At 43.9% G+C, this 27,332-nt stretch overlaps 1 protein-coding gene across 1 annotated transcript in view; it reads right to left on the bottom strand.

Annotated features, from left to right (window-relative positions):
* npnta (nephronectin a) overlaps positions 1-15,840 on the bottom strand; it is a 61,525-nt gene extending 45,685 nt beyond the window's left edge. Inside the window, 2 exon segments of the mRNA XM_065003781.1 lie at positions 7,911-8,011; positions 15,426-15,840. Coding sequence (XP_064859853.1) covers positions 7,911-8,011; positions 15,426-15,496 — 172 coding nt within the window. The 5' untranslated portion in view covers positions 15,497-15,840.
* Positions 15,841-27,332: the final 11,492 nt, after the last annotated feature.

The following is a 27,332-nucleotide window of genomic DNA, read 5'->3' as shown; positions in this document are numbered from 1 at the left end:
GGATGCTTCTCATCACGCAATGTTGCCAGTAGCTAATAGCTATGTTTGAAAAATGTTTACAAATTGGAGTTTAGATAGTTTAATTAGTAACATTGATGGTCAAATTGTGCCGTGGTTCCGCAGAGATACCACGTGGCATCACGCTGGCTAATTGCATATTTGTGGAATGTTCACATCACAAGCCAAGAGGAGAAAGACAAGGCGTTTTCTTCTAACACACAGGCTGCAGATTCTGTGATGTTCAATTCAATTTCCTCCTCCATTCCTTTGATGGATAAAAATACCACCACCGTCACCACATTTTGAAGGAGGCCGCAGCATATTTTTCTGTGTCTGACAAATAATTGATACAAGTGCTTAGGTATGAACAGATTGATATTTAACAAAGTATTTGATCCTTCCTAGGCCCACGTTGAATTGAAACACAATCTATTGATTTCTCCCTTTCAGAATCCATGTACTTTTTATTACCTTACCTTCCTTGTCTCTTACTTACCTCATTACCACTAACAGATCAAACTACATGATTAAGTTTCTATTGAATGGATTTCCCCCATCCAGCTAATAGCAGATCAGTGGCCTTGAAGAAAACGAGACAAAGAGAAGCTATTTAAGACTATTATTATTTAATGGGTGCTTAAATTTGTCCTATATTTGGAAATGTGTTTTTTGCCTATCCTCACCCTCAGGGTGAAGGGTCACGGCCAGGGTTTTGGTTAAACTGTATCAGTTTACCCATTTTGTCACTCACTCATTGGCTTCCATTACCAATTAAAAGTCCTCTCCTAATCCAAGCTACTTTGTACTTCGAGAGGGAAACCGACTAAACAGTCTCAGGCAAAACTGCACTGAAGATCGGAATCCTCTTGGATTTCTTTCCAAAATCCGGGATCAAAGCAATAGACCAGTAAGAGAGAGTTCATTTGGGATTCCATTTGTAGGGAGAGTGAGAGAGAGAAAGGAGAAAGAGAGAGACCCACTAATTATCAAAATCCAGAAAAGAGCCATTAAATTCTACAACCACCTAAAAGGAAGCGATTCACAAACCTTCCATAACAAAGCCATCACCTACAGAGAGATGAACCTGGAGAAGAGTCCCCTAAGCAAGCTGGTCCTGGGGCTCTGTTCACAAACATAAACATACCCTACAGAGCCCCAGGACAACAGCACAATTAGACCCAACCAAATCATGAGAAAACAAAAAGATAATTACTTAACACATTGGAAAGAATTAACAAAAAAACAGAGCAAACTAGAATGCTATTTGGCCCTAAACAGAGAGTACACAGCGGCAGAATACCTGACCACTGTGACTGACCCAAAATTAAGGAAAGCTTTGACTATGTACAGACTCAGTGAGCATAGCCTTGCTATTGAGAAAGGCCGCCGTAGGCAGACATGGCTCTCAAGAGAAGACAGGCTATGTGCTCACTGCCCACAAAATGAGGTGGAAACTGAGCTGCACTTCCTAACCTCCTGCCCAATGTATGACCATATTAGAGATACATATTTCCCCAGATCACACAGATCCACAAAGAATTCGAAAACAAATCCAATTTTGAAAAACTCCCATATCTACTGGGTGAAATTCCACAGTGTGCCATCACAGCAGCAAGATTTGTGACCTGTTGCCACGAGAAAAGGGCAACCAGTGAAGAACAAACACCATTGTAAATACAACCCATATTTATGCTTATTTATTTTATCTTGTGTCCTTTAACTATTTGTACATTGTATATATATATATATATAATATGACATTTGTAAGTCTTTACTGTTTTGAAACTTCTGTATGTGTAATGTTTACTGTTCATTTTTGTTGTTTTTCACCTTATATATTCACTTTGTATGTTGTCTACCTCACTTGCTTTGGCAATGTTAACACATGTTTCCCATGCCAATAAAGCCCTTGAATTGAATTGAATTGAATTGAATTGAGAGAGAGAGAATGAGAGAGAGAATGAGAGAGATGGAATATGATGCAACTGAGGAGGCTTCAATTCGATTAAATTCATTTAAAAAATCACTGTCATTTGTTTAGTGTTGGTTTGATTAATTGCAGCTCTTTGCCATCATTTTTTGCAGCTCTTTGCCATAATCCGAGAGCTTGTTATGACTAAACGACTAGGACGTGAGGACTAAGAAAAACTTGTTGATTTGCCAGTGGTCTAGTCTCATCCTGACTTTGAGTTAAACCTGAGGGACATTCTGATGTGTATGTAATCATTGGAGATATACTGCAGATGCTTAGCAAGGCAAATGCATCTCTGTTTATGGTGGCACTTGGATAAAGTAAAGTAACGCTGCCTGTGATTTAAACCACCCAATCGCATAACATGTCAGTGTAGTACCAATGGAGATGCTTGGCCTATAATAAATCTCTCGCTTTCTCTTTCTTCCTCTCGTTTCTCTTTCTGTCCCTCTCTCTCTCTCTCTTGCTCTCTCCTCTCTCTCCACCATTTCTCTCCTTCTCCATTTCTCTCTGTCACTCTCTCTCTCTCTCTGTCTATCTCTACTCACTCACTCCATCTCCCATCTCTCCTCTCTCTCTCTTAGTTCTGGGGACAGGGAGCTTTAAATTCGGGGCAGACCCATTCCAGTTCTCCATTCTTTGTGAGCAGTCACCCAGACCGATCACTGAACTCTTGCAGGGCTGGAGACAGCCAGAACCCGATAGCACCACCAATCTAATCTCCGGGGCCGGCCCCAAAACTGCAGTGGTGTAATCTGTAATCCATGACGACTGGCCTCCCTCCGTCTCCGAAGTTTAAATCAGCCCTGTGGCAACATGATGGAGTACTGATTGAGGTCTCGAGTGATTGGACTCGTGTGGTACGCTCGGTCGGGGGCATTTGAAGGCATTAGCAAACATTCTGGTTTTTCTCCTATGGCATTGATTTATCACAACGTCTGAGACGGATGGCTGGCGGGAAAACGATACGGTTTCCTTCAAAAACAGGTGGTGGGTAAAAGTAGCTTTTGCCGAGAGGGGGGACGACTCTCCGAGATGAACTCAACGTTTTCTCGTACTTGACATGGAATGTGTGAGACTCCTGATGGGTACTTTGGAACAGTGTTAGAGAAAACAGACAGATAACACACTGCTGTTTAATGAACAGAAACAAGGTCCTGTCAAAGGTATCTACTCACCCAAAGGACTTCAACATGTCAATCAAACATCAAGCGGAAACACGGATTACTCTACTAATCCCTGTCACTGTAGATCTTGTGTATTTCTCAATTGTCTAGAAACACTGTCCTCTCCTTGCCTCCTGTCTTCTCCTTCATTGCACTGATCTGAGAGAACTGACCAGGTGAAAGACAGCCTTAAGATGGGCTTGATTCCACCATATTGTTTTCACCTGTCAATTCATTTCAAATCAACGCAGAGGATGGAGCTAAACCCAAACAGGATCAAACAAATATTTGGTCTAACTTCCTCTTCCTGACTGATCCAACATGGACAGCTGGGAGGACCTGAGCCAAGCCCAAAATGACCAGGAAGCAACACGTATTGAGTACAGGGATTCCTGCCAACACGACAGCAGAGCTCTTAGCTAACTAGCCTAGCAACACGTTGGGGAGGACAGGGATTCCTGCCAACACGAGAGCAGAGCTCTTAGCTAACTAGCCTAGCAACACGTTGGGGAGTACAGGGATTCCTGCCAACACGACAGCAGAGCTCTTAGCTAACTAGCCTAGCAACACGTTGGGGAGGACAGGGATTCCTGCCAACACGACAGCAGAGCTCTTAGCTAACTAGCCTAGCAACACGTTGGGGAGTACAGGGATTCCTGCCAACACGACAGCAGAGCTCTTAGCTAACTAGCCTAGCAACACGTTGGGGAGGACAGGGATTCCTGCCAACACGACAGCAGAGCTCTTAGCTAACTAGCCTAGCAACACGTTGGGGAGGACAGGGATTCCTGCCAACACGACAGCAGAGCTCTTAGCTAACTAGCCTAGCAACACGTTGGGGAGTACAGGGATTCCTGCCAACACGACAGCAGAGCTCTTAGCTAACTAGCCTAGCAACACGTTGGGGAGGACAGGGATTCCTGCCAACACGACAGCAGAGCTCTTAGCTAACTAGCCTAGCAACACGTTGGGGAGGACAGGGATTCCTGCCAACACGACAGCAGAGCTCTTAGCTAACTAGCCTAGCAACACGTTGGGGAGGACAGGGATTCCTGCCAACACGACAGCAGAGCTCTTAGCTAACTAGCCTAGCAACACTTATTGAGGACAGGGATTCCTGCCAACACGACAGCAGAGCTCTTAGCTAAATAGCCTAGCAACACGTTGGGGAGGACAGGGATTCCTGCCAACACGACAGCAGAGCTTTTAGCTAACTAGCCTAGCAACACTTATTGAGGACAGGGATTCCTGCCAACACGACAGCAGAGCTCTTAGCTATCTAGCCTAGCAACGTGTTGGGGAGGACAGGTATTCCTGCCAACACGACAGCAGAACTCTTAGCTAACCAGCCTAGCAACACGTTGGGGAGGACAGGGATTCCTGCCAACACGACAGCAGAGCTCTTAGCTAACTAGCCTAGCAACACGTTGGGGAGTACAGGGATTCCTGCCAACACGACAGCAGAGCTCTTAGCTAACTAGCCTAGCAACACGTTGGGGAGGACAGGGATTCCTGCCAACACGACAGCAGAGCTCTTAGCTAACTAGCCTAGCAACACGTTGGGGAGGACAGGGATTCCTGCCAACACGACAGCAGAGCTCTTAGCTAACTAGCCTAGCAACACGTTGGGGAGGACAGGGATTCCTGCCAACACGACAGCAGAGCTCTTAGCTAACTAGCCTAGCAACACTTATTGAGGACAGGGATTCCTGCCAACACGACAGCAGAGCTCTTAGCTAAATAGCCTAGCAACACGTTGGGGAGGACAGGGATTCCTGCCAACACGACAGCAGAGCTCTTAGCTAAATAGCCTAGCAACACGTTGGGGAGGACAGGGATTCCTGCCAACACGACAGCAGAGCTCTTAGCTAACTAGCCTAGCAACGTGTTGGGGAGGACAGGGATTCCTGCCAACACGACAGCAGCGCTCTTAGCTATCTAGCCTAGCAACGTGTTGGGGAGGACAGGGATTCCTGCCAACACGACAGCAGAGCTCTTAGCTAACTAGCCTAGCAACACGTTGGGGAGGACAGGGATTCCTGCCAACACGACAGCAGAGCTCTTAGCTAACTAGCCTAGCAACACGTTGGGGAGGACAGGGATTCCTGCCAACACGACAGCAGAGCTCTTAGCTAACTAGCCTAGCAACACGTTGGGGAGGACAGGGATTCCTGCCAACACGACAGCAGAGCTCTTAGCTAACTAGCCTAGCAACGTGTTGGGGAGGACAGGGATTCCTGCCAACACGACAGCAGAGCTCTTAGCTAACTAGCCTAGCAACGTGTTGGGGAGTACAGGGATTCCTGCCAACACGACAGCAGAGCTCTTAGCTAACTAGCCTAGCAACATGTTGGGGAAGACAGGGATTCCTGCCAACACGACAGCAGAGCTCTTAGCTAACTAGCCTAGCAACATGTTGGGGAGGACAGGGATTCCTGCCAACACGACAGCAGAGCTCTTAGCTAACTAGCCTCGCAACATGTTGGGGAGGACAGGGATTCCTGCCAACACGACAGCAGAGCTCTTAGCTAACTAGCCTAGCAACATGTTGGGGCCTTAGCCGTCACAAATAATAGCAACTACAAAAGCATCCATTTCTGCCACTTTGTCTTGAGCCTCGTCTCTTGAGTTCCCTCCCAGCACAGTCTTGGTCTGGCTCTAAGTCTGAGTCGCTATGTCATTACCATAACTTGTTTTTCTCAAGCTAGGGTCTATGTGAGAATGCAATTACCATATTCTGTTTTTCTTTTCACCTCAAATGAGGAGCGAGGGATAAAGAGGAGAGGAGAGTCAGCTGGCGGCGAGGCAGAATGTTAATCTGACACGATAAGTGGGCCTAAGGTTACTCAACTCAACACTAACACTCTCCCCTAGGGGAGAAGGGAAGGGAACGAGGTCGACCACCATAACAGAGTGTCTGAAAGGAGGGCCTGATGCCTAACCTAAACCAAGTGAAGGTTATTGAGCTCAACACCCTCGCCTAGGGGAGAACGAAAGGGCAATAAGCGGGCCACCATTACAGTAGCCTGCTCCCAGGTCAGTATGTACTGTCTTGATAGCTTCTCTGGTCATTGTAGGACAACACAAACAGATCTGGGACCAGGCAACCATAACAGTGCATCCAATGGAAGGCCCAGTGCCAAACGGAAACAATAGAGCTCACCGTGAAGTAAATACCTTTGGACAGGGACCAGCAGTGTGACATTTTAGTTTCGTCTAAAAACGACAACATGAACAAACACCAAAAAAATCTAGCATGATTATAGCATGAGTCATGACAAGTGATTAACAAAAAAACAACAACAACAAAAGAGCGAAACAAAATGCATATGAGGTGAAAGGTTATGAAGGTGATGTGAAGTATAATGACGATGACATGAAAGCATTATAACCCCACCCCCAGGCTTCCAGGTTAGTAGATTGACAGAGACGGAGCCAACATGCAGCCCAGCCTCTCTCCGTCTACTCTCTACATGCTGTGCGTAAGTAAGCCCGTTGTGTCACCCATCACACTTCCGCAGCCGAAGCAACAGCTGTACCATCATGTGTGCAGCAAGCCATGCAGTGTATCTCCCATTTGTCAGGCTGCTCGACACTTTCAGAGCTCCCTATTAATATCATTCACACATCTCTGCAGGATATAATTACACAGTATGGCAGCAGCCAATACTTCTCTGTTTCCATAAGAGTCAATATTTGTCCATAGGGCTAGATATTTTATTAAGGGTCAATATAATATCAGACGGTGGTATAATGTAATACTGTTGCACAAAATGTGTTCATTCTAGTAAAATGAGGTATATTGAGGCTACAGTAGGCTCATACTAGTAAAACATGGTATATTGAGGCTACTGTAGGCTCATTCTAGTAAAACGAGGTATATTGAGGCTACTGTAGGCTCATTCTAGTAAAACGAGGTATATTTACAGTAGGCTCATTCTAGTAAAACGAGGTATATTGAGGCTACAGTAGGCTCATTCTAGTAAAACGAGGTATATTTACAGTAGGCTCATTCTAGTAAAACGAGGTATATTGAGGCTACAGTAGGCTCATTCTAGTAAAACGAGGTATATTGAGGCTACAGTAGGCTCATTCTAGTAAAAAGAGGTATATTGAGGCTACAGTAGGCTCATTCTAGTAAAACGAGGTATATTGAGGCTACAGTAGGCTCATTCTAGTAAAACAAGGTATATTTACAGTAGGGGCATCCTCTGAATCCATGACTGGATTTACTCAACATGTCACCAAATTGATTCCCTGCACACCTGCATTTACATATACATGACATTTACTAAATATACACTCACAGCAATCATTTACAATGACCTGTTTACATGGCTACAAGCGTATAATGGGAATCTGCTCACTAGAGCCTTATTCACGGCTAGAATATCGTTCCCACAACACGGAAAACTCAAAAGCAGCAGTGAAAATGTCAAGTGTATTTTTCACTTCGTGTGTGTGTACGTCCACGTATGTGCCTATGAACAAGTGTGTGTGCCGTGTGCTCGTTGGTAGAGTGTGTGTTTCAGAGCCCTTAGTTACTATATGTCTTCTGTATAGCACGTTGTGACATTGGCTGATGTAAAAAAGGGCTTTAGAAATACATTTGATTGATTCTAGACGGGTGTTTGATCCTCTTTCTACATCCTAATTGTGGTTAGATCCCAGCAACTACACCCAGGTAACCCACGGCAACCCCTGTCGGAAACCCTGGTTGCCCCCGGTAACCCTAACCCAGCAGCGGGCACGGTAGAGTTGACACTACTCACGTTGGCAGTGGCCCCAGGAGCGCCGGGTCCATCCCCAGCAGCAGTCGATGCGGGCGCCGTAGCGACACAGCCCATTGGACGAGGCCATCTGCCGAGGCCACCTGTCAGGAGACAGCTCTATCAGTTCACAGCCAATTAAAATGGACGAATTTAAAAGCCAGCAGGGTCTGTTGGTTCTTGCCCACCAAGCCAGGAGAGAGAGGGAGAGAGAGACAGAGAGACAGAGAGACAGAGACAGAGAGAGAGACAGAGACAGAGACAGAGACAAAGAGAGAGAGAGAGAGAGAGAGAGAGAGAGAGAGAGAGCAGTCTCATTCAAAACAAAGCCCAAGGCACTGACTGGCAGACTGAATATGTGTTTGTTCATTCTTTACCCAGCACATAATTAAATGTTACTTGTTTTCCAAATGCGAAGCTACTCCCATGTCGCTTAGAATGTGTAAGGAAAGTAAACAAACTTATCTGTGAGCGAGCTGGCACAAAAACACAGGACATTTCCCAATCAGCAGGTTGGCATTTATTGCACAGGGGAGCCATGTTGGTTGGTGTGATGTCAGAGCTGAAGACTTATGGGTGAGACTACAGAAGATCAGGACCGAATGTAACTAATACGACAAGCTTCTCTCCACATCAGTGATCACTGACACTTTAATCTGTGGGGCCAGGCAGAGACTCCCATAGCTCAGAATGAAGGTGTGTGTGTGTGTGTGTGTGTGTGTGTGTGTGTGTGTGTGTGTGTGTGTGTGTGTGTGTGCGTGCGTGCGTGCGTGCGTGCGTGCGTGCGTGCGTGCGTGCGTGCGTGCGTGCGTGCGTGCGTGCGTGCGTGCGTGTGTGTGTGTGTGTGTGCATGCGTGTTTAGAGATTAGACTGTGGTGAGCTATCATTGTGACGTTCATAATGTGACCCCCCCCCCATCTTCAGACTGGGGTGTATTCAGTGATGTGAAATGTTCTGAACATCGCAGATAGAAATAAAAGGAATAGATCTGACACAATGGCATGACAGACAGTCCTATCTGCTCTGCACAACACAGTCCAATCTGAATGTCACAGTTGAACAAGCCCCTGCTCTGAGTGCCAAAACCAAACGAGGTAGAGGCGTCATGAGCATCGACTGTCTGTGTGCCAACGTCCAAATGAAACATTATCAGAAACAGAATGTCAGAATGTAATTTGCTATTAAAGAAAGTGGGGAAGGATAATGCCATCTTTCAGAAATAGGAAAGAGAACATGAGGCTAGAGCCGTTTTCATCCTGGCAATGGGCAAATACCTTATGACAGTTCTTGTATGAAAACCAGCCTATATAATGTTTCTGTGAACTGATGTTACATTCTGTTCTATTTCAGAGAAATAGCTTCTTGGCAGAGTAGAGTAGGATGACTTATTTATCTGTAGCGGAAGCACAGCACAACATATTTTTAACAGGAAATAGAGAAAGATTAAGCCCATTTAAGGATGCCTCGGATGGGGACAACGATCAGAGCATGGTTGTGTTCTGTGACGTTAGCTAAATGAATCAGAGACAGTAGAAATAGAACGAACAGAGCTGATTCTAAATTCTACATGACACAGAATCATCTCCGTTCTAGACAATTAATTTATATCTGAACGTTTTGTAACGACAGAGAGATCAAGGTTCTGATGCTTGTTATCGAAAGGAAGTAGCCAAAGGTGTCTTGAAAAAAACACTTGGCAGAAGGGGGCGTCTTGCCTTGCTCTATCGTGCCTCAGCATTGAGGGCTGAGGAGACTGAGATTGACGTGGTTGTGCATGCGGGACACGTCCTACCCTCCTGCTATCCCATCCAGTTAAGCCTCCATTGCCAAAACTCTGGAAATGCTAATGTCTGCCCCCGCTGCCAATCACTTCACAGTGGAGAAAGTCTGATGGAAGATGCTAAGTGGAAATGGCAGGACCAGGGAAAATGTTTGTACGCAGCATGGCTGGCAAAGAGAGAGAGAGAGAGAGAGAGAGAGAGAGAGAGAGAGAGAGAGAGAGAGAGAGAGAGAGAGAGAGAGAGAGAGAGAGAGAGAGAGAGAAAATCAGGAGCCCTGAGCACAATCCAATAGGAGACACATTGGGAATGTTAAGGAGAGAAATAGAGAGAGGAGGAGAGAAGAGAAGAGGAGAAGGAAGGAGAAGATAAAGAAGCAGAGGAGAGGGCTCTGGAATCGATTGCCAAACATGATTGTGAATTGGGGGCCGAGAGTTACCGTGCACACACAGCAGGACCACTGACCAGATGGAGCCACAGGTCACACACACACACACACACACACACACACACACACACACACACACACACACACTGAGCACCTGGTCAGATACAGGGATATAGTCCCATTGCCACAACCCTCTGCTGATAGCTAATAGCATGCCTTGCTAATAACTATCAATATTGAATGTGGATCAACGGGTGAAAGACATCATTAAAATAGCTGATTAACACATAATAACGAGGAGGAAGAGTTGCTGCAAATTGGTTCATCATCGTATTACTAATTTAAACATAACTCCTTGGCTGTTATTATTCAGGGGTAATTTTTATCCACCAGCGTAAAACTAATAGGGCCTAAAAGTGATATGATATTGCGGGCATAGCCTCGCCAACTGAGTGGGAGGATGATAATTGGTTTGCCTGAAGCGTTTTTGCAACACAAAAAAAGTGGCAGTGTAGTCGACCCTGTGCGGCGGGCAGGCAGGGCAGCAATGCCAACGAACAGGTGATGATGCTAATGAACTTTGAGAGGTACCTCATAAAGAGACGTGTGATGCCACGCCAGTGGAACAGGAGGTGAGATGGGAGAGAGAGAGAGAGAGAGAGAGAGAGAGAGAGAGAGAGAGAGAGAGAGAGAGAGAGAGAGAGGGAGGGAGAAAGCGCTCTCTGTCACTGTCTCTCTCTCTCTTTCCATCTCTACCACTCTCTTCCCCATCTCTCTCTTTCCCTCCACCTCTCTCCTTCCCTCCATCTCTACCACTCTCTCCCTCATCTCTCTCTTTCCCTCCATCTCTATCACTCTCTCCCTCCATCTCCTTTCATCTCTACCACTCTCTCCCTCCATCTCTACCACTCTCTCCCTCCGTCTATACCACTCTCTCCCTCCATCTCTACCCCTCTCCCTCCATCTATACCACTCTCTCTCTCCATCTATACCACTCTCTCCCTCCATCTCTACCGCGCTCTCCCTCCATCTCTTTCTCTCCCTCCATCTCTACCACTCTCTCCCTCCATCTCTTTCTCTCCCTCCATCTCTACCACTCTCTCCCTCCATCTCTACCACTCTCCCTCCATCTCTACCACTCTCCCTCCATCTCTACCACGCTCTCCCTCCATCTCTATCACTCTCTCCCTCATCTCTCTCTTTCCCTCCATCTCTATCACTCTCTCCCTCCATCTCCTTTCATCTCTACCACTCTCTCCCTCCGTCTATACCACTCTCTCCCTCCATCTCTACCCCTCTCCCTCCATCTATACCACTCTCTCCCTCCATCTCTACCACTCTCTCCCTCCATCTCCTTTCATCTCTACCACTCTCTCCCTCCATCTCTTTCTCTCCCTCCATCTCTACCACTCTCTCCCTCCATCTCTACCACTCTCCCTCCATCTCTACCACTCTCCCTCCATCTCTACCACTCTCCCTCCATCTCTACCACTCTCTCCCTCCATCTCTACCACTCTCTCCCTCCATCTCTACCACTCTCCCTCCATCTCTACCACTCTCTCCCTCCATCTCTACCACGCTCTCCCTCCATCTCTTTCTCTCCCTCCATCAGTCATAAAACTGAGCATAGCCCTCGGCTGTTGGAACACGGCAGAATCATGCACACAACTGTGCTGTTATAACACGATTTATCAAAGTAGAACTGAATTATGACTAGGTCAGTTATACACTACGGTATGTTGGAGTGATGTCCCATCAACTTCTCCATGTAAAATTCATATTGTGTTATTACTGTAATCATTCTGAACACGGTGCGCTGTAGAATAATTGCGTTGACGGCAGATCAGATAGATGTATGTCTTTATCCTTCTTTATCCATGTCTATGTCTGACCTTCTGTGTATGAATAGTACTACATTGCAGTAAGCTGTGAAGGAACTGAAGCACAGAATTATCACGTTTGCATTCCATTGGTGTCTCATCAGGAAAACAAACCACTAGACAGGGTCTTCACAACAGACGCTGGGGGAAAGGATCCATGTTAGTCCATCATCTAGCCCAGGGTGTGTGTGTCTGTGTGTGTGTGTGTGAGATAGGCCAATCTCTGCTGTTTGACAATGAATAGGATGACATATTGCTCATATAGCAGCACCCGACACTTAAATGGCACTAAGAGACATTATAATATGGCATGATAATAATCTGTCTTAAAAGTGTCCCTCAGAATGATGAGAGTAATAATAACAATCTATGGCTGCGATGTTGCTTGACAGTGACACACACACACACTCTCTCTCACACACACACACACACACACACACACACACACACACACACACACACACACACACACACACACACACACACACAACCTTTGCATACACATTTAATCTAAATACCTGAGGACAAGTAGCACACTCATGTTAAAGAGCGCATCGCTTTATAAATGTTCATGAAAGTGGTTCGCTTCTATTCTGAAAACGACTAGTACCACACACTTCTGTAAGCACCGGTTGACATGTAGCCTTTTTCACTAGTCCTGCTGAATGACTTTGACCAATGTCCAGGAAAATGGCTTGCTCTCTCTGTATACACTTATTCACGTATTTTAACATCAACCCTGGGGGATAAAATAAGGTCTGTCTATCTTTGAAGGTCTAATGTTGTTAGAATAAGGATGTTTGGAAGGAGAGTGAGGACATGGTTTGGAGCAGTAACTTGGAGAGAGGAGGATTGGAATGTATTGGCTGTGTCTGGAGCAAAGCAATGCAGCGACATCATCATAGAGAAATAGCCTCCATGAGTAGTGGCTATTTAAAGGGAGAATCTGGATTTTCTCCAACTAGGATAAAATATCTCATCCTAGCTGTTCAGTGGTCTGATTAATGGTCTGACATACAAACTCAGGATTGTGGCTTTTAAAAAAAAGCGAACTAGTCCTTTAAATGTTATCTGATGTGTAGTCTTTCATCGAGGCAAAGTGTTGTGACCTTACCTCAGATAGCCCATTTCCTGATTACAATACAGAATCACTTATAGACCACATCACAACAAGATTGGCCTAGCGCCATTTTTCATCCTTGGACTAAACATTACTGACAACAATGTTGATGAGTAATGAAAACCCCTCAACAGGGAATTACAGGTATAGTTAATCTGTAATTAATCAGGCCTGTTTTGAGCCAATTTACCACTAGGACAAAACGACCTTGCTGTGGCTGGCCAGTGAGCGGTGACGCCCCCCTCAGTTGCTAGCTTAGCCCATTAGCTCTCTCCTCCAAACAGCTAGTTCAGATAATAAATGACTTTCCTCCATAGTGTTCTCACGGGACCCTCTCCCTATGAATTTAGATTGAAGTCAGCAGGCCAGGTTTATAACCGGGGAAATAGGCCAATAATGACCCGCGTGACAAGCCGCGGTCCATCAGAGGGTGACGCTAATTACGTATGCTGCTCGTTTAATGTAAATTATCATTATGGGTTGGGCAGGGAAGGGCATCATGGGGAAATATCAGCACAACTCACCAGACTGGGACCGTGGCCCTGTCACAACACATTAATATTACCTAACATTAGACACTGTGACCAAGAACCTGGAGTAAACATCCACAAACACATACAATCACTCACACACTCTCACCTTCACACACACACACACACGCCCCAACCAGTGTTTAACGACAGACAGGTAGGAAAGTTCAGCCCTATCAATCCCTAAGAAATATTCTATTGACTCTGAAACCTTATTTGTGTAAGGTATCGGTGAGGGATGGATTGTGCTTAGGGCTCAGTCTGTCTGACAACAATAAATGGGGGTGAAAAACCAAATTAAAACGCTCGACTGCGATCACTATTGGAGTAATATCACGTCTTAGAAATACTCTCCAACTCTGTCTCACTCTATTGCTATTTGTACGGAGTCTAATCCAATTATAGTGTGAGACCTGAAACTCTATCCTATTGAGATACAGAATAAAGGTTGTCTTCAATGCACCATAGGACCAGCACTCAGATTGAGGATCCAATCCGAAATGCCACCCTATAGCCTATATAATGCACTACTTTGGACCAGGGCCCATTGGGAACTCCACAGGGAATAGGGTGCCATATAGTGCACTACTTTGGACCAGGGCCCATTAAGGAACTCCACAGGGAATAGGGTGCCATATAGTGCACTACTTTGGACCAGGGCCCATTGGGAACTCCACAGGGAATAGGGTGCCATATAGGATGCAACCTAGCCTCCAGTTCTTCAGTCTACTGTGTCACTCTCCCAAAGGAAACAGCCTTTATGATGATGAATACTGCAAGGCAAGTGCATTGGAGCCAGTCCAGTGAAAGTGAACCTGTCTTATTAATAAACAAGCTTGAAAACGTATCCTGAAGGAATACATATCTGGAATACCAGAGGGCTTACTGTGTATATAGGTAGAAAAAAAGTATATAGGTCGTTTTATATACAATGACCTAAAATGGAATTCGTCAGTATGATGTTTTTATTACTCCTTATTAAGAGCTGTATAACATTCCTTTATGGAGAGAGACAAAAAATGACAGCTGCACCAGATAAGGTAGATGTAGATTTCAATCTCAGGAACATTCTTTAGATTGGGCACTTTTCTCCTTTCCAAATACTTCACGGGATTCGTGTTTGGACATGAACCACCCGGCAAGGTAGGTGCTGTCACCGTGATATCAGCTCATTGAGAGGGAAATCCAAGCAACTGACTTTGCAAAGAAAGTAGGCTGCTGGCTACTCGGTTTTTGCAAATGTAGGCCTAAACAGCGAAACACTGTGTATTACCAAAGATGGTTAAGAAACTCTGTGGTATTCGGCCTACGTACTAACATAGACCTAGTAGATCCACATAAAGAATGCCAAACAAAAAGCACCAGCAAAAACATTACAAACATATATTAATGTTCATTTTTTATATATATAAAAGTACACCATTTATTCGAGATAAACAATGATGTTATTTTTTATGAAAATAAGGGAGAAGAAAATAGATTACACTGGTATAGGTCTATTCCTTCCACTGTACGTCAAGTGCGACTACAGCCCGAATCATTTCAGCACATCAGCAACGTTTCAGTCTATGCATTGCAAACTCATATGCTCACTATGTGGAAGTCGCGTTCATGGAATTAGGAATCAATAGCATCTCCGTGGTCACATTAACCTCTTTAAAAACTCGCTCAGAGTTTATGAGAGCAACACCTTCTCCACATTCCACAATCACCAACGCAATATGAACACTTCCAAAAACAACATCATTGATAGAATGTTTTTTTTAACAAAAAATAATTAATTGTAGCCTATTGAACCATATGTGGAGATGTGTGCACTTACCTGCCGTCATTCTCAGCACTTGCCCCTAAACAGAAACCGTACAACACCATCAACTTTATCCATAATTCCATGGTTAGGGGAATGAGCGCACACCGCGCTTGAACTCCTAAAATCCAAGTGAAACGTCGGACTGTACACTGCAGTGTTCAATCGTTAAAACGAAACGAAACAGTGGAGATTTGTTCCCTCCCAGCGTTAAACACGCACTGGCATGAGAGGAGATTCGCTGTTGTCCTTCAAACGGATCCCGATCCTTTAAAATGTTTCGGAGGTGCAGCAAAGGCAGGGGAGAAACCAGCCCGTTTCTTCCTCGAGAAGTGACCCAGCGCGTGTGGAGCGGAGTGCACTCTACTGGTGTTAAATGGACCCCGCAGGTTCCTTCTCTCTCCGTCTCTCCGCACAAGTTCACTGGGCTGCTACCCAATGAAAACGCATCAGCGCAGTCGGAGCGCGCACTGCTCGTCAGCAATACTGTTGTGAATACACTTGGTCGTGGTATAGAGCTGTGCCACTTTGCGCAGTGGTAGGCTGGAAATCCATAGATAAAAAATAAAAATGCAAATTAGCGACGGTCTATTTATTCATTAATTTGGAATTCCCATTGAGACCAGGATCTCTTTCACGAGGGAGCCTTTCCATGTGTGATATAGGTGGCACTCACGCACTGGCTGTGCATACTTTGGATGGCTTAATTAATTGCATAGCCTGCTCAGACACGCAGTACCATCGCCCACCCAGTAATGAGGAGTTCTAGCCTCCTGCCTACACACCATGTACAGAATTTACAGTACAAAACGTACTTTAGGACTAACTTCTGAGGGAACCCAAAGGTATCATCATATTTGCACATAAATACACAGATTGTGCTTTAGCGGATAAACGTTAAAAAGGTCTCAGATAATAAATCACTGCAAATCCACCCGTCCTTCAGTGACATCATCCCTGAATTGAACTCCCAGGCTAGATATTTGGCTCAACATTATAAATGTATTTATAAAGACAGTTCAATTAACTTTTGTACATAGTCAATCATAATTAATCACAGAGGTACATATAGTTATAAAGGATTATATATATATATATACGATCGGACCGAGTTAAAACCTACACTCAGAATAATAGGTTCTGGATAGAACCAAAAGGGTTGCTTGGCAACCCTAAAAGGTTCTGTGTAGAAGCCTTTTGTAGTATTTTGATCAGACCCCATTGGGTTCTTCTTCACTGAACCAAAATTGGTTCCATATAGAGCCCTTGTGTTCCATAAAGGGTTTTATATGGAACCAATTTAGTTTCTATCTATAAACGCAACATGCAACAATATCAACGATTTTACTGAGTTACAGTTCATATAAGGAAATCAGTCAATTGAAATCAATTCATTAGGTCCTAATCTATGGATTTCACATGACTGAACAGGGGCTCAGCCCACTGGGGAGCCAGGCTCAGCCAATCAGAATGAGTTTTTACCCACGAAAGGGCTTTATTACAGACATAAATACTTCTCAGTTTCATCAGCTGTCAGGATGGCTGGCCTCAGATTATACTGCAGGTGAAGAAGACGGATGTGGAGGTCTTGGGCTGGCGTGGTTACATGTGGTCTACGGTTGTGAGGCAAGTTGGACCTACTGCCAAATTCTCTCAAACGAAGTTGGAGGCAGTTTATGGTAGAGAAATTAGCATTCAATTATCTGGCAACAGCTCTGGGGCACATTCCTACAGTCATCATTCCAATTGCATGCTCCCTCAAAACTTGTGACATCTGTGGCATTGTGTTGTGAGACAAAACTGCACATTTTAGAGTGGCCTTTTACTGTCCCCAGCACAAGGTGCACCTGTGTAATATGCCACACCTGTCAAGTGGATCTTGGCAAAGGAGAAATGGTCACTAACAGGGGTGTAAACAAATTGTGCACACAATTTGAGAGAAAAAAAGGCTTTATGTGTGTATGGAACATTTCTGGCATAATTTATTTCAGCTCATGAAACATTGGACCAACACTTTACATGTTGCGTTGATATTTTTGTTTAGTATATATATATATATATATGAGAGAGAGAGAGAACCTTTTGGGGTGACATATATGAAGCAAGCATAGAACCCTTTTTGGTTCTATCCAGAACCTTTTTTAGGCAACAGTAAAAAATATTATGTTGGAAGCTTGAAATACCCACCAATATGACCATTACGTGCAGTGGCCGTAGATACAAGTTGTTTTTGAAATAGGTCACTGTATACCTCCAATAATTAGATATGAATTAGATGGGCACTGTAGTAGTTACAGAAAATCCAATATATACAGTGCATTCTGAAAATATTCAGAACCCTTGACGTTTTCCACATTTTGTTACAGCCTTATTCTAAAATTGATTTGTTTTTTTTCTCTCATCAATCTATACAAAATAACCCATAATGACAAAGGCAAAACAGGTTTTTATACATTTTTTACAATGTAGAATAATAGTGAAGACATCATACTATGAAATAAGACATACAGAATCATGTATCAACCAAAACAAAAGTGTTAAATCAAAATATATTTTATATTTGAAATTTTTCAAAGTAGCCACCCTTTGCCTTGATGACAGCTTTGCACACTCTTTGCATTCTCTCAACCAGCTTCATGAGGTAGTCACTTGGAATGCATTTCAATTAACAGGTGTGCCTTGTTAAAAGTTAATTTGTGGAATTTCTATCCTTTCTAATACGCTTGAGCCAATCAGTTGTGTAGTGACAAGGTGGGGGTGGTATACAGAAGATAGCCCTATTTGGTAAAATACCAAGTCCATTTTATGGCAAGAACAGCTCAAATAACCAAAGAAAAACGACAGTCGATCATTACTTTAAGACATGAAGTGCAGTCGCAAAAACCATCAAGCGCTATGATGAAACTCACGAGGACCGCCACAGGATAGGAAGACCCGGAGTTACCTCTGCTGCAGAGGATAAGTTCATCAGATTTACCAGCCTCAGAAATTGCAGCCCAAATAAATGCTTGACAGAGTTTAAGTAACAGACACATCTCAACATCAACTGTTCAGAAGAGAATGTGTGAATCACGCCTACATGGTAGTATTGCTGCAAAGAACCCACTAATAAAGGACACCAATAAGAAGAAGAGACTTGCTTGGGCCAAGAAACACGAGCAATGGACATTAGACCGGTGGAAATCTGTCCTTAGGTCTGGAGTCCAAAATGGAGATTTTTGGTTCCAACCGCCATGTCTTTGTGAGACACAGAGTAGGTGAATGGATGAGCTCCGCATGTATATTTCACACCGTAAAGCATGGAGGAGGAGGTGGTATGGTGTGATGGTGCTTTGCTGGTGACACAGTCTGTGATTTATTTAGAATTCAAGGCACACTTAACCAGTGTGGCTAGCACAGCATTCTGCAGCAATACGCCATCCCATCAGGTTTGGGCTTAGTGAGACTTTTAGGGTTGCACATTTTGGGGAATATTCAGAGGTGGAGACTTTCCGTCGGAATTAACAGGAATATGGAAATTAACAGGAATATATGCAAATTAATATTAATACCATTTAAATGTAGATGTTTTTTTGCATTGGATATGTTTACCATATCATATGGAGACAGAAACATAAACATTTTACCTTATTATAAGTAGACATAACTGCAAATGATTTTTTTTATTTTTTATAATTTAGTTACGAATTTAACTAATTAAATGAGTTGACTCTTCAATGGCATGATTTCACTAAACAACAAAAGAAAGGGAAAAATGAATGATCCCCAATGATCCATCGCATCTCCCAAAAACATTTTCAACATCTGTAAAATGAGTATAGAAACTAAAGCTTTGGTTGTCTTCCTCTCAGGCTTCTATGTCTTCTCCCTGGATCTCCTCAATGTCCACCTCTTGAACATTAGACTCTGAGGCCTCATCTTCACTGTCACCTTCCAACCTTGTTGAGGATGGCTTATTGTCAGGCTCAAAAAGCCTCAAATTTGCCCGGATGGACACCAATTTTTCAACCCTTGTATTGGTCAGCCTGTTGCGTGCTTTGTTGTGTGTGTTCCCAAACAAGGACCAAATTGCGCTCTGAGGTGGCTGATGTTGGTGGGATTTGGAGGATGATGGAGGCAACAGGGGAAAGAGCCTCAGATCCACAAAGTCCCCTCCACCAGGTGGCTGATGAGATATGTTGGCATGACTGCAATATTGCATCTCCATCCCAAAGCCCTTGCTTGGAAGTGTACTTCGCCAGACTACCAAGAACCTTGTCCTCATCCAGGCCATGTTGGCGAGACATGGTAGTGATGACACCATAGGCCTTGTTGATCTCTGCACCAGACAGGATACTCCCGCCAGCATACTTGGGGTCCAACATGTACGCTGCGGAGTGTAAGGGTTTCAGGCAGAAGTCTTCACGCTTTTTGATGTATTTCAGAACTGCAGTTTCCTCTGCTTGGAGCAACAGTGAAGTGGGCAAGGCAGTACGGATTTCTGCTCTTACATCTGCAAGCAGAATCTGAACATCAGGCAGGATGGCATTGTCTCCCGCCATCCGCAATGGCTACTGCTATAGGTTTCTGTAACGGTTTTCTAGTTGTGAAGGAGAGTCGGACCAAACCGCAGCGTGTAGATTGCGATCCATGTTTAATAAACAACGAAGTAAACACGAATCAATACAAAAACAATAAACGTAATGAAAACCAAAACAGCCTAAACTGGTGCAAACTAACACTAGCCAGTTACAAGGACACTAAGGACAATCACCCACAAACCAACCAAAGAATATGGCTGCCTAAATATGGTTCCCAATCAGAGACAACGATAAACACCTGCCTCTGATTGAGAACCACTCCAGACAGCCATAGACTTTGCTAGATCACCCCACTAGCTACAATCCCAATACATACCAAAACCCCAAGACAAAACACACCACAATACAAAAACCCCATGCCACACCCTGGCCTGACCCAAACATGAAGATGAACACAAAATACTTCGACCAGGGCGTGACAGTTTCAGAAGTTTCAGGCTGCTTACCACTCTCTCCCAAAATACATAATCCAGGAGGTTCCTCTTGATGGGGCTGTCCTTATCAGTTGACTGTGATATGGCCATTTCTTGGAGAGACTCCTTCCCCTCCAGGAGACTGTCAAACATGATGACAACACCACCCCAATGGGTGTTGCTGGGCAGCTTCACTGTGGTGCTCTTATTCTTCTCACTTTGCTTGGTGAGGTAGATTGCTGCTATAACTTGATGACCCTTTACATACCTAACCACTTCATTGGCTTTCTTGTAGAGTGTATTCATTGTTTTCAGTGTCATGATGTCCTTGAGGAGCAGATTCAATGGATGCACAGCACAGCCAATGAGTGTGATGTGAGGGTAGGACTCCACTTTAGACCAAGCAGCCTTCATGTTTGCAGCATTGTCTGTCACTAGTGGGAAGTTTACATACTTATGTTGGAGTCATTAAAACCTGTTTTTCAACCACTCCACAAATTTCTTGTTAACCAACTATAGGTTCGGCAAGTCGGTTAGGACATCTACTTTGTGCATGACACAAGTCACTTAACCAACAATTGTTTACAGACAGATTATTTCACTTATAATTCACTGTCTCACAATTCCAGTGGGCAAGAAGATTACATACACTAAGTTGACTAAGTTAAACAGCTTGGAAAATTCCAGAAAATGATGTCATGGCTGTAGAAGCTTCTGATATATAATGTCAATTAGCCTGAGTCAATTGAAGGTGTACCTGTGGATGTATTTCGGGGCGGCAGGTAGAGGTACCCGAGCTGACAAGGTACAAATCTGTCGTTCTGCCCCTGAACAGGCAGTTAACCCACTGTCATTGGCTGTCATTGAAAATAAGAATTTGTTCTTAACTGACTTGCCTAGTTAAATAAAGGTAAAAAATAAATGTAAAAAACTCAGTGCCTCTTTGCTTGACATCATGGGAAAATCTAAAGAAATCAGCCAAGACCTCTGAAAAAAATTGTAGACCTCCACAAGTCTGGTTCATCCTTGGGAGCAATTTCCAAATGCCTGAAGGTACCATGTTCATCTGTACAAACAATAGTACGCAAGTATAAACACCATGGGATCACGCAGCCGTCATACCGCTCAGGAAGGAGACACGTTCTGTCTCCTAGAGATGAACGTACTTTGGTGCGGAAAGTGCAAATCAATCCCAGAACAGCAAAGGATCTTGTGAAGATGCTGGAGGAAACAGGTACAAAATTATCTATAGCCACAGTAAAATGAGTCCTATATTGACAAAACCTGAAAGGAAGAAGCAACTGCTCCAAAATCACCATAAAAAATGCTAAACTACAGTTTGCAGCTGCACATTGGGACAAAGATCGTACTTTTTGGACTAATGTCCTCTGGTCTGATGAAACAAAAATAGAACTGTTTGGCCATAATGACCATTGATCTGTTTGGAAAAAGAGGGAGGCTTGCAAGCTGAAGAACACCATCCCAACCGCGAAGCACGGGGGTGGCAGCATCATGTTGTGGGGGTGCTTTGCTGCAGGAGGGACTGGTGCACTTCACAAAATAGATGGACTCATGAGGATGGAAAATTATGATATATTGAAGCAACATCTCAAGACATCAGTCAAGCTTGGTCACAAATGGGTCTTCTAAATGGACAATGACCCCAAGCATACTTCCAAAGTTGTGGCAAAATGGCTTAAGGATAACAAAGTCAAGGTATTGGAGTGGCCATCACAAAGCCCTGACCTCAATCCTATAGAAGATTTGTGGGCAGAACTGAAAAAGCGTGTCCAGCAAGGAGGCCTACAAACCTGACTCAGTTACACCAGCTCTGTCAGGAGGAATGGGCCAAAATTCACCCAACTTATTGTGGGAAGCTTGTGGAAGGCTACCCGAAACGTTTGACCCAAGTTAAACAATTTAAAGGCAATGCTACCAAATACTAATTGAGTGTGAGTAAACTTTTGACCCACTGGGAATGTGATGAAAGAAATAAATGCTGAAATAAATCACTCTACTATTATTCTGACATTTGTCAAATAAAGTGGTGATCCTAACTGACCTAAGACAGGGAATTTTACTAGGATTAAATGTCAGGAATTGTGAAACTGAGTTGAAATGTATTTGGCTAAAGTGTATGTAAACTTCCGACTTCAACTGTATGATTTGGCACATTATTTCCAAATGTGCACAGCTTTTCCTTCTACCTTAGCTGCAGTGAAATGTCTCCACGCATCAGATAGTGCCCATGACATTTTCCTGTAAAGATTAGAAGAAATGTAGTAAAAATAATAATACAATTCCCTGTACAGATAAATAGTTAAGCAGTTAGTTTAAAACAACTCATTTGTAAGATACATGTTTTAAAATGAAACATGTATGGAAACAGGTAAATGAACACTCCTCAGATAGCAGGCTCAAGCAAGCTAAAACCCACACAAGAATGCAAAAACTAACTAGCAGAAATTGTTAACAAGTTAGAACTGATTTAAAACACACTTTTCTGTAGACTACTGTTTACATGTCATATAAAATATATTCACCCCACCCAGTACTGTAATCAAAACTTACCAGAAAGCATGTAGTCCTTGGCTCAGTGTAGTAGTGTGGACTCAAATGCATCTCATTAGTGTGCAAGTCTTGAGAATCAGCTGTACATGCAATGGAAGAATGCACTGCACATGTGATGGAAGAATGCACTGTGCATGCAGAGGGTTGCAACTCCATTGAATTGGGGATAGTTTAAACAAAATATGCCACAAGACCAGGACTTGCCTTATGTGTATCCCACAAAAAAGGTTCACTGTTATAAGCTAACTTTTTTGAATTTAAGCAAAATTCCCCAAATTCCCGGGCTCAACTTCCCATGGAAAATTGCCGGAAATTTACCGGAAAGTTTCCGACCCTTTGCAACCCTAGGGACTATAATTTGTTTTTCAACAGGACAATGACCCAACACACCTTCAGGCTATTTTACCAAGAAGGAGAGTGATGGAGTGCTGCATCAGATGACCTGGCCTCCACAATCCCCTGAACTCAACCAAATTGAGATGGTTTGGGATGAGTCGGACCGCAGAGTGAAGGAAAAGCAGCCAACAAGTGCTCAGCATATGTGGGAACTTCTTCAAGACTGTTGGAAAAGCATTCCAGGTGAAACTGGTTGAGAAAATGCCAAGAGTGTGCAAAGCTGTCATTTGAAGAATCTCAAATATAAAATACATTTACATTTGTTTAGCAGTTTTTTGGTTACCACATGATTCCATTTGTGTTATTTCATAGTTTGATCTCATCACTATTATTCTACAATGTAGAAAATAGTAAAAAAAAAAAAAAATGAGTAGGTGTTCTAAAATGTTTGAGCAGTAGTGTATGTAAATGGTTTTATATGAAAACACTCAAGTGACTTGAAACCGAAGGTACTTCTCTGTGTGATTTATTTCTATATTTCCCCCTTTCAGGGGTATAAACACTTGCCCGAGATGGGGTGATTGAATGTTGTGTATTTGTTCGTAAAGTTACACTGGGTAGTAGGTACATTGGCCACATCTGTAATTACCATCCCGCAAATTGTCTAGGAAGGTGCTACTTGGCACCGGTGGAAGATCCACAATCTGATGTACCAGTGTTTATGTGGTCAAACTGTTAGCCAAGTGAGGAGTATTGAAGAAAGCAAAGGACTTGTTGGTCAGGGGGGGTGGGGAGGTTTGGGAGTGAGGCTGTCATCCTGGGTCATATTTTTGTAACTGTCCAGTGCGTCGTGCAGCAAAAACTCTGGGCAACACCGTTGTCTGAAGCGCTCATCCAGACAGTACGCTTGTCATAGTCTCTCTGTGTACTACAGATCCTGCATATGCCACTGTATTGGCAGATAGGAGACTCTTTTTCAGGGGTGTAGGGTGGAAGCTGTTTCCGTGTAACAGGCAATTCCTGTCCGTCGGCTTCCTGTATAGGTCCGTGCTAAAGCCATCCCCACCTCCCCCTTGTCAAAATGTCCAGAAAACATGTTACATGTGCATGAAAGGTGAGCGTGAATTTCAGATGCTCACTGCTTATATTAATGAAGGAGTGGAATTGATGAAGTTCCTCTGCTGTGCCCTGGAATAGAAGAGATGTGTCATCAGTTTCCAGAGCTTGATTTGGCCCAAGAATGGACTGTCAGGGCTGAAAATAACAATAATTCTCAAACAACCCCACATACAGATGGACATAATTCGGTGCCATTTTACTACCCATAGCAGTTCCCTTTTGTTGAATGAACATTTCATTTTCAAACATGAAAAAGTTCTCAGTCAGAATAATCTCAGCAAGTTCAACAATACAGTTAGTGCTAGGGAGTGTACTACTGGGTCGTTGACTAAGGGAGTGTACCACTGGGTCGTTAGCTAAGGGAGTGTACCACTGGGTCGTTGACTAAGGGAGTGTACCACTGGGTCGTTAGCTAAGGGAGTGTACCACTGGGTCGTTGACTAAGGGAGTGTACCACTGGGTCGTTGACTAAGACAGTGTACCACTGGGTCGTTGACTAAGGGAGTGTACCACTGGGTCGTTGACTAAGGGAGTGTGCCACTGGGTCGTTGACTAAGACAGTGTACCACTGGGTCGTTGACTAAGACAGTGTACCACTGGGTCGTTGACTAAGACAGTGTACCACTGGGTCGTGGACTAAGACAGTGTACCACTGGGTCGTTGACTAAGACAGTGTGCCACTGGGTCGTTGACTAAGACAGTGTACCACTGGGTCGTTGACTAAGACAGTGTACCACTGGGTCGTTGACTAAGACAGTTTACCACTGGGTCGTTGACTAAGACAGTTTACCACTGGGTCGTTGACTAAGACAGTGTACCACTGGGTCGTTGACTAAGACAGTGTACCACTGGGTCGTTGACTAAGACAGTTTACCACTGGGTCGTTGACTAAGACAGTGTACCACTGGGTCGTTGACTAAGACAGTGTACCACTGGGTCGTTGACTAAGACAGTTTACCACTGGGTTGTTGACTAAGACAGTGTACCACTGGGTCGTTGACTAAGACAGTTTACCACTGGGTCGTTGACTAAGACAGTTTACCACTGGGTCGTTGACTAAGACAGTTTACCACTGGGTCGTTGACTAAGACAGTGTACCACTGGGTCGTTGACTAAGACAGTGTACCACTGGGTCGTTGACTAAGACAGTTTACCACTGGGTCGTTGACTAAGATAGTGTACCACTGGGTCAGTGTGCCACTTGACTAAGAAGACAGTGTGCCACTGGGTTGTTGACTGACTAAGACAGTGTACCACTGGGTCGTTGACTAAGACAGTGTACCACTGGGTAAGACAGTTTTGACTAAGACAGTTTACCACTGGGTCGTTGACTAAGACAGTGTACCACTGGGTCGTTGACTAAGACATGTGTGCCACTGGGTCGTTGACTAAGACAGTTTACCACTGGGTCGTTGACTAAGACAGTTTACCACTGGGTCGTTGACTAAGACAGTGTACCACTGGGTCGTTGACTAAGACAGTGTACCACTGGGTCGTTGACTAAGACAGTGTACCACTGGGTCGTTGACTAAGACAGTGTACCACTGGGTCGTTGACTAAGACAGTTTACCACTGGGTCGTTGACTAAGACAGTGTACCACTGGGTCGTTGACTAAGACAGTGTTACCACTGGGTCGTTGACTAAGACAGTGTACCACTGGGTCGTTGACTAAGACAGTTTACCACTGGGTCGTTGACTAAGATAGTGTACCACTGGGTCGTTGACTAAGACAGTGTACCACTGGGTCGTTGACTAAGACAGTGTACCACTGGGTCGTTGACTAAGACAGTGTGCCAGAGCTTCCATGGCTTCTAGGCCTGCCTGGTGGGGGATGTTTGTATAGTGATTCAACATCAAAGCGAGCCATAAGCATCTCCCGATCAATATTGTCCATTGTCTTCAGGGTGTCAATCATGTCCATATATTCACATACATATGCATCTTTTTTCACCAATCTGCAGTATGTTTCTTGGGAAGATTTCTGTATCTTTTGACCAATTACCGCTTACAAAAATGTACCATAGTAGTACAAAGAAAAAAACACAATGGTACTATTATGGTTGTGCGTTACCATGGTAGAATGTATAATGCAGGTTAAATCCATGGTATTTCCATTATCCATTGTCTACATGATGAAATACCACGGGATTATTTAGGTGCTTGGTGGTACCATCATGTTTCAAGGCTAAAAACATGGTACATTTCCATGATTCAGACTATACCATGGTATACATGAAAGTACCATTGTAGCACCATGGTACAATTTTGTATCTAGATCAGAGGTTTCGACAGTAATTGGGCAAAAGAGCAGAATTGGGCTGCCCGTTTAAACAACGTCTACGTATCCCACTATGTCATTTGTAGTCACAGGTGCTGCTCCACTGTTTCTCATATCATCACGGTTGCTTGTTAGTTGAATTATAGCCTGGGCAGCTGTTTTAAATTATTTACAGAGGAGGAGAACATGTTTTACCAAGCAATTCTATTTGAAATAGACCATCATTTTGATCCAATATCAATGTTGTCGTGATCCTCGCTTTTTCAGCCACATTACAATTCCCACAAAGTGGATTTTCCCTATTGGTGCAGTGTGTATGTAGGGTGTTTGCCTTTCACACCAGCGACGCAGGTCCGCTTCCCTGCCCCAACGTTTGGGGAAGGTAAAATGGCTTTATGAGACATGTTACAATTCCCACAAAGTGGGTTAAACCTATTGGCACAATGCGTAGGGTGACTTCCTTTCACACCAGAGGCCTGGATTCTCTTCCAGGCCCTGCCGTTCCCTACAATATCATTACACAACATCTCTGGACTATGACCCAGATAGAAAGTACCGTCAGCTGTTGTAGTAACTTCATCTGTTATTCACAGAAACATTGTTGAACATGTAACCAAAACAAAT

Source organism: Oncorhynchus nerka, linkage group LG18 (genome assembly GCF_034236695.1).
Source record: "Oncorhynchus nerka isolate Pitt River linkage group LG18, Oner_Uvic_2.0, whole genome shotgun sequence".
Lineage (NCBI taxonomy): Eukaryota > Metazoa > Chordata > Actinopteri > Salmoniformes > Salmonidae > Oncorhynchus > Oncorhynchus nerka.
Note: the sequence above shows the minus strand (reverse complement) of the source record. Positions and strands in the feature narration are given on the sequence as shown.